Consider the following 8,193-nt stretch of genomic DNA (forward strand, 5'->3'; position numbering starts at 1 on the left):
TAATAAGTTATAGTAGTCTTAAAAGACTATTATTTTTAAGTTAGTGCGTTTTTAGAGAGCTAGAGCTTAGTCTATATTAGAAATTATAACTGCGTAGATTTTATAATCTAGTTATTAAGCTAAAGTTATAAATAAAGTAGGTTTTATATAGTAGATGTTTATCTACTATTTAAGTTCTAGTTTATGTTTAAATTAGGTAAGTAAAGATTTTTTAAAGGCTTTTTTTTTTTAAGTTTAAGTAGTTATTAAATTATTTTACATAGCCTATCTTAGTAAAAGGCCTAGCTTATTAGCCTTACTTAAGTAGTTCTTTTCTAGGTTATTAAAAAGTAAGTCTAAAAACCTTTTATATTAAGTGCTACTTAGGTGTTGTTTAGGTGTAAGTGTAAGCATATATCTTAGCATTAAAAAAAGTTAAAGTTTAAAACTTACTTTTAGTAATTAAAGGCAACTTTATGCTAATACAGCTATAGTTGTTTTAGAATTAGGTTATAATATTTTATGTTTATTACATAGAGCTTAATCTGCTCCTTATAGTGTTAGTAAGTAATTATAATAGTTATAGTATAGAAGATAAAACTTTTTTTAAGTTATTTTTTATTAAATCTAGTTAGGTAAATTATTTAGGTAAGTAGTGTTAATTAAAGATTTAGTTTACATACTAGTTTTTTATTAATGTAACCTATACTATTTACTTCTAAGTTAATAAGAGCTTATATTAGAGCTAATATAGTTTCTTATTATAAATATATAAAAATATTAACTTAGTACTTTTAGTTATTAGTAAGAGACTTAGCCTATAAGTTAGTAAAGATCTAGTGTTAAATTAGTTCTAAAGAGTAACTTAGCCCTAAAACAAGCCTTTTTACAGGCTTCTACTGCTATAGCTGCAGCTATGTTAAGAGTAGCAAAAAAGATTAAAGCTTAAATATAAGTTAAAGCCTTTATTAAAATAATATTAAAATAGTAAAAATTTTTAATAAGTGCTAGTAGCACTACTTATATAGACTTAAAAAAAAGAAATAAAGTAGTTTTAAAAAATATAACTATGCTTACTACACTTAAAGTATTAACTTTTTTTTTTATAATCTTTACACTTTTTAGAACTAACTAAAGCATAATTTAAATTAATTTTTATTATATTAGGGTCTTTATTTATAACTGCGCTAGTTTAGGGGTGTATTAGGGCTTATATAGGGAGGAACTTTATGTTATTATTATAGGTAGTAATTAAGTTTGCATACGCATTAAAGTTGTTTAGAAGGGGTTCTCCTACTATAGCGCGTTACAGTTTAGTTAAGAGGGAGTTATATAAGGCTATAATTAGACCTATCTTATTTAGGCCTATATTAAATGCAAGTTAGCAGAACTTAGTAAAGTGTAAAGTAAAGCTTTTTTTTTTTTATTATAAAGTATTTAAGCAACTTAAGGCTGTTAACTCTTTATTTAAGTCTTTATAAGTTACTTATAAAAGCACTATAAATTAATCTAAGTTAATAATATTTTTATTTATTAGTAAGTTAATTAAGGCTATTATATTATAGTTAAGTTAAAAGTAGGTGTATAGTAACTAGAAGCATTTAAAAAGAAATTAGCCTATGTTTTCTTTAAGTTTATATTAAAGCTTATATAGAAAAAAAAGTAAGTCTTTTTATTTTCTATTAAATAGTAGAGGATTAAGAAGTTAGTTAGATTTTATTACTAGGTTAAAAAGGTTATAAGTTATAGGTAGTGTTAAGTAAAAAAAAGTTAAGCTATCTCTAGACTTTTAAGTAAGCTTTAAGGCTAGTAAGTTCTTAGTTTCTACTACTATAATAGAAGTTAAGGTAGAAATAGACTGCTTAATAATATAAAGATGTTTTTTAAAGTTTTTTTAAAAAGCTTTAAAGCTTATAACATAGTAGCTTTTTTATAAAGTAAGCGCTTTTTAAAAAGCTTTTTAGCTTACTTTAATAGCTTAGAGTTATATAAGTACTAAGCTTATTAGATTAGATTTAGAGGCTATTCTTAGCTAAAGTTTTAACATAACATAATGTTATAATTATGCATAAGTAAGGTTATAAAGCTTTATAGAGGTCTAGTTTAATTACTACATAAAGTATTATAGTAAGTACAAGACATTATATAAGAAATAGAAAAGTTTAGAAGAAAATTAGTAATTAAATACTTAGCTTAAAAGTCTAAGTGCTTTAAGTATAAATTAAGCCTATTTTAGGTTTAGTTAGTGTTAAGGCGGTTTGTGCTTAAGTTTATGTCTGTGTTGTGTTGTGTTTGTGTTAGACGTGCACTAATAATACTCTAGTACGCGTCTAATACGGTTATGTCTGGGATCCGGGGAGGATACCGTGACACACGCAACTAATCACAGCCTGCAACTTAGCGTAGCTAATGCTAATCCCTAACACACTAATATAGCTAGAGAGGTAAAACAGACGTAACTAACTATAATTTAAACATGCTTTACACAATACATGCTAGAGTAAACTATATGCAAATTAACATAAAAGTGTACTTATATTAAGTATACATCTTTTTAAAAAAAAATGTAAGAAATATATAAAGTAATTAAGAAATAGTGTTACTAGGGCTTATTTAAAGAAATTATAACTAACTAGCGCGTTTAAAAGAGAAGATTCTGCTTAACGTTTTATTCTACAAATCTGAATATATTAAGCAGAGCAAGCTCTGCTAACAAGCTTTGCTAATAAGTTAGCTATAGAATTAGCTTATAAATATTGTCTAGTATGTTAGTTATTTATTATCTTTTAAAAAACTTTGTACGTAGCTATAGTATGTTATTTTAAGATTATTACAAGTTGTTTAAAACTCTATAGTGTAAGCAATATTTATTATTGTTTTTAGCGCGTTTAAGTAGTGTTGTTAGCAATGTAGTAGTATAGAAAGAGTAGTTTAGTAGAGTCTTAGTAGAGGGAAGTAACTTAGGTGTGTAAGCAACTCGCTTATAGTATACGTTAATATATAAACACTTTAAAGTATAAAAACTTATAGAAGGAACTTTAAAAGAAATGTAACAGTTACAACATACTAAGTCTAACATAACTATATAAAAAGGTTGCATAAGAATGTAATAACTACAGACAGAACATAAACTATAAGTCTAAACTATATAGGCTACTATAACCTATAGAAGCTCTAGACTAACTTTAGAAAATAATTATAATAAACTTTATTAAAGAACTCTCTAAGTTAGAAGAACTAAAAATACATAAAATATATAATGCTACTACTATTATATAAGATAAGACAACTAAGTATGTATACTTTTAGCTATTAGAAAAGTTAATAGTTATACAGAAAATGGCAAATAAACTACATAAGTATATTATTACTAACTATATAGTTCTAAAAGTTATTATGTTAAATTAAAAGAAGCGATTTATCTTAAAGTATTAGTAACATTTAATAAGAAACTAAAAAAATAAAGATTTAACTATCTATAGCATATTGTCTAAAAATAAACCAACAAACTAAATAAATAAACTAGACGCTATTAGAATACCTACAAAAGTACATTAATATAAAAAGAAAAGACTAGGTACAGCAGCTACTAGCAGCCTAGTTTACTTTTAACACCTAAGATTGTAGAAAGCGGGGTATAATTGAGTTGAACGTTGATACTGTTCGGAGCAGGGTAATCCAAAGACGTGGGAAAGGAGAATTCGCGAGCCAATACACGATAGATTCCTTCGTCCGTCGAGCCGCTGAAGGAAGAGAGTATGTAGGCGGCCTTTTCAATGATCCGGGTTCGCGTGTCCTCTAAAACTACGCTCAAGTACTCTACGTGTGCGATCAACGCCGTGAGCTAGCGCACAGCGATGCTGCGCGTAGTACCGCGAGCCTTCCCCTACTACCTCTTTCTTCCTCGGCGTCTTCTTCATCCTAAGATGCGTAGCCAGAGTCGACTATGTTGGTGTGGGAGCAGGCATATCTCGGTCTTCTTCTATTTTGCGAACGATATGGGCAACCGAAGGGGGTGGTAAACCTCACACAAATTTCGCAGCGCAGCGTCGACGGTCCTTTCGCCAGCAAGGCAAAGTGAACGCACAGGGCGCAAGCTGCTCGGAGGGAGGGAGCATTCCTCCCCCGAAACCCATTAGACCTCTCAGGAAGCAGGGAAGGCGACGAAAAGATTGCATGAGAGAAGTGGAAAGAGATTTCGGGAAAGAGGAACATATAGTAGACTACCGGAACCAATGCTCTAACCGACTTTCGGCTTATCCACAGCCCTTATCCATAGCCCTCTTATCACCGCTCATCACCGTCAAGGCGTAACAAAGCCGCATCCCGACCCCAAAGTGGATATAAATAGCTGACATGGCTCGTGCAGTTATCGTGAAAGAGGATGGCTGATGCAAAGTGACCATTGTTGCGACTTCATGAGTCGCGACCTGGATCTCTGCAACTTTTCCCACGATGCTTAGCGCAAATTAGAGCTTCAAAATTGCCATATAGTTCGTTAAAGTGATCCATTCGCCGATTCGCAATTAGCCTAATATAAGTAATGCAACTTTCCCTGTCAAGACAACTACCTAGTATCTGCGTATTAATAAGAGTTAGCAAAACGTTAAGAATGGCAAAGTTGTTCTGTGTACTAAGCCTGCTGCTTTTTAGCTAGAGTAGATTAATGAGCAGGAGGACCTGTAGCTCTACACTGTACCTACCCAGGGTGTTAATATACATAGTGATTTTCGCCGCATACTCGAGAATTGCGAACTAGATAGAATATACAGTTTTCTTTGCTTCCCAACGTCGCAGGTAATGTTAGGCTTACTAAATAAAACAATAGTCCGCTCTCAATCTAATAGTCATACTCCGCTCCACTATTAAGACTATGTCCAGCTCATGTTGCTGGCCTTGGTTATATGCCATGTGCGATCGTACACAACTCTCCTTACCCTCACGTAGGAAGCGGCTTACAAGTCCCACTATCGCAACACACCGGATCCTCAGCCAAACAAGCCCCATTCACACAATGACACTGACAACTCCCATTCGCACAGCACGCCATACTCCCTGGCGAACACCCACTTTCCCCACAACTGCAATTGAAATCCGCCGGTCTCGCAGGCATAGGCGGAGCAGGCGGAACCGGCTGATCACCGCCCCCAGGTTTGAGGTCCAGCGGTTTATTATCAGGATCATCGACACACCGATCCACCGTGGCGTCTTTCCCCACATCACTACAGCTCTGAGGCTGTGCGCGATACGCTTGTAGTTGGAAAGCGTCTGTCTGGGTGACGCCGAGGCTATTCATAATGGACTCGGTGTCGTTGACGAGGCTGATGATGCCGTTGTCGTTGAAGACGGCGAAGGAACCGCGCGAGGGGGCTTGAATGGGGCGGTCGATGTCGGGGACTTCGGGGTGCCGGGGGTAGTCGCCTGCGCGAGAGGTGGCCCATACGGCGAGGGCGTACAGGGCGAGGTTGTCGGCTGAAGACTGGTTAGTGTGGAGCGTAAATCATTAACCTGGTTGGGTGGGGGACACAATGAGGTTTCATATGAGCGTGTTTCAGAGATCATGGTTTCGTACCGTTCGTTGCAACGTAGAGGCCTCCACCGAGTGTGTATTTTGCCATTGCCTTGGTGAACTGTGGACCGTACGCCATGAGGTTCATGATGTCGCCGTCGCGGCTCCTGATTTTGATCATCCGGTCCCAAATGTGTGTGACCTTGTATTTAGTGACCGCACTAGGCATTTGATCGATGTGAAAGAGTTCGTGGAGTGCTATGTAGCCTAGGAAACGTAGCGTCAGTAATGCTTCATCCATTGCAACACGGCTTTCGGCTCTCTCCCAAAGCGAACATAGAGTGTGAGCAGGAGCCGCAGTGCTCAAGAGAGTCGAGACCAGACTGACCGCGACATTCATAATTCTTCAGACGCAACCGGTTGTAAGATCCGGCAGGATAATCGTTGACAGCTTTGTTCATCGCATCATTGCATGTAGGAGTATCGAAGAATTTCGGACAGAAATTTATGGATCCAACATGCGGTCCATCTGAGCTGGTTGTATATGCAGCTGCACGATACGACCACTCCACAACATCATACTGCCCATCATCGGGGTTTCTCTCCGTACGCGCTGCCCAACATCTGCTATTACCTATATATTGTCAGAACCGGAAAAAGTTTGCGCAGTGCCAACATACATCGATATTCCCATTCGGGCTTAGTCCTTCCTGGGCAATTGAGCTCTGCACGACGCAGGTGATCATCACAGCGCATGTTGAGTTGCCAGGCCAAAATCGTTCCGTCGTCTTTCCACGTTTCGATGTTTTTGAGAATGGCTATACGCCATAATTAGCTGGACTCCCCTTCCAAGTGCGAGCGACTCGGTTGATTAACTAACCTTGAATCTCAAACTGGTATTTCTGATTGTTCATTTCAGATCCGAAGAAGTCACGCGTAGCCTGTATTCTCTGTTAATATCCCAAGCAAAAACCTGAATCAGAAATAGTGAGGAAAAGAACGTAATAAGAAAGGACAAGATGCTGCATCTAGGAGCCTTACAGGAGCCTTCCAGTCAACATCCATGTTGACGGCTTTTCCTAGCATGAGTAACTCCTTCCAGGCAGCTCGAATGTCCGACTGTTGGGCTTCACTGCATCCCTGCCATCCTTCAAAGCGAATAGCTGCTGGATTGATATCTTGTCTCCGCAGTAGGCTGTTGGATGATGCCTCAACATCTTCGTTGATCGTTGGAAGAGCGAGCGCCGGGGTAGCTGTGAGCGAAAGAGACGCAACAAGAATGCTGAGGGAAGCCAGGATTCGAGCCATTTCAGCTGTTGTATTTGAGGCTTAAAACTGGGAGAGGATATTGGTTTGCTAGCTTTTGCGGACCGGGACGTTGAGCTCTTTATAGCTTGCTCTCGTGAATTCACCACCTTGCTCTGATGAGGCTTGGATCGATTCGACGGAAATTGGTAGTGGAACGTCAACCATGAACTCGCATAGTCTGACTGGAGGATGCCATCACGAACATAGATCCTCTGGGGAGGAGGCTGAAGAAGTCTTAGCTGTGGAGTCATTGGACTCGTTAGACGCCTGCAGTCGGTATGGGTCGTGCCTACGGAGGTCTTGGTACTGTTCAATTGGCTAAAATCTCGCCCGGCAGCAAACTTCTCCCGAGCGTCAAATTTGAAGCTGAAACTATACGATCTTAATAATCTGCATATTGTTCAATGTGGTCTAGTGAAGAGAATATGACGGACGGGCAATGGTTAGGCCATGTTGGTGAGTGTAAGCCTTACCCGAAATACTTCCATCCCTGCAGAAAATCAGCATAAACGAAGGGGGGCTGTTGATTCGTCAACGTAGGCGCTCCTGTAGTCCTTGCAGTACCAGCAGGCCACAGCAGGTTCGTAAACCGTTGATAGGAACCAAACAGGGCGCGACGTGTTAAAACAACGCGGCGATAGTACCAACGTTAAAACGCGCCTATGAATTATTTAGCTGCTAGCTCCAGCCTAAAGTTTGCAGTGTCTAGCAGCAACGCGGTCATGCAATATTAGCAGGCTAAGAGAAGCTAAAGGCGACAGAGGCCTAGCAGTGTGTTGTGAACTTGCCTCCGTAGGGCTACAAGCTCTTTCTTGACAGCTGGTGAAGATATGCATCAACTAGGCTAATAGTCTGTCAAGGAGTTTTGCTTCTGTAAGGTGGATTGTAGGTGTAGGTGTACGTGGCAATGATCTAGTACTGTGCACAAGGGCAAGACAAGTTATGGAATAACCAAGTGTCTATTCAGTGAAGAAAGGGGAATAACTACGAAGAGACAATCTGAGTATGAGATCCATCCTCCTTATATATCGCTTCTGTTGGCTACGCGGGCGCTATATTAGCGGGAGGGAGAGCTATCTCACAAGTCAGCCGCTCTACAGTTGATTTCGCGTTCATGCTATTTTTAGACTAAATAAAACTTCTAAAATTTCTAGGCTAATTAAAAGTTAATTACTAATTATATATAAAATTATTTCTAATGTGTTTAACATTTTTTAGTCTATACTTTAATACTGTACCTTATAGGCAAGCTACCTACACACTTAAGTTGCTTACTTTTACTATAACTACACTAAACTACTCTATTTACACTAATGCATTTCTAATAACACTACTTAAATATGTTAAAAAAATATTAGATATTGCTTATACTTTAGGCTTTTAAATAAAATATAATA

General features: G+C 37.6%; 3 protein-coding genes across 3 annotated transcripts; 1 reads left to right on the top strand and 2 right to left on the bottom strand.

The window, feature by feature from the left end:
* Positions 1-3,594: 3,594 nt before the first annotated feature.
* BDR25DRAFT_361383 (uncharacterized protein) lies at positions 3,595-4,491 on the bottom strand (the record flags this gene model as incomplete). The annotated part of the gene is made up of 5 exons (XM_033696404.1): positions 3,595-3,748; positions 3,833-3,900; positions 3,925-4,202; positions 4,244-4,393; positions 4,434-4,491. 5 exons carry the CDS (start codon positions 4,489-4,491, stop codon positions 3,595-3,597), a joined length of 708 nt encoding a protein of 235 aa, XP_033541387.1.
* Positions 4,492-4,788: 297 nt separating this feature from the next.
* BDR25DRAFT_380739 (uncharacterized protein) lies at positions 4,789-6,796 on the bottom strand (the record flags this gene model as incomplete). Its single annotated transcript, XM_033697677.1, has 7 exons — positions 4,789-4,791; positions 4,961-5,451; positions 5,552-5,755; positions 5,877-6,122; positions 6,169-6,306; positions 6,369-6,438; positions 6,530-6,796. The coding sequence occupies 7 exons, from the start codon at positions 6,794-6,796 to the stop codon at positions 4,789-4,791; spliced, it is 1,419 nt and encodes a 472-aa protein (XP_033541388.1).
* Positions 6,797-7,074: 278 nt separating this feature from the next.
* BDR25DRAFT_361385 (uncharacterized protein) lies at positions 7,075-7,857 on the top strand (the record flags this gene model as incomplete). The annotated part of the gene is made up of 8 exons (XM_033696405.1): positions 7,075-7,099; positions 7,134-7,210; positions 7,244-7,326; positions 7,358-7,414; positions 7,485-7,515; positions 7,593-7,618; positions 7,657-7,674; positions 7,713-7,857. 8 exons carry the CDS (start codon positions 7,075-7,077, stop codon positions 7,855-7,857), a joined length of 462 nt encoding a protein of 153 aa, XP_033541389.1.
* Positions 7,858-8,193: the final 336 nt, after the last annotated feature.

Source organism: Lindgomyces ingoldianus (assembly GCF_010093535.1).
Source record: "Lindgomyces ingoldianus strain ATCC 200398 unplaced genomic scaffold BDR25scaffold_44, whole genome shotgun sequence".
In the NCBI taxonomy this organism is placed as follows: Eukaryota; Fungi; Ascomycota; class Dothideomycetes; order Pleosporales; family Lindgomycetaceae; genus Lindgomyces; species Lindgomyces ingoldianus.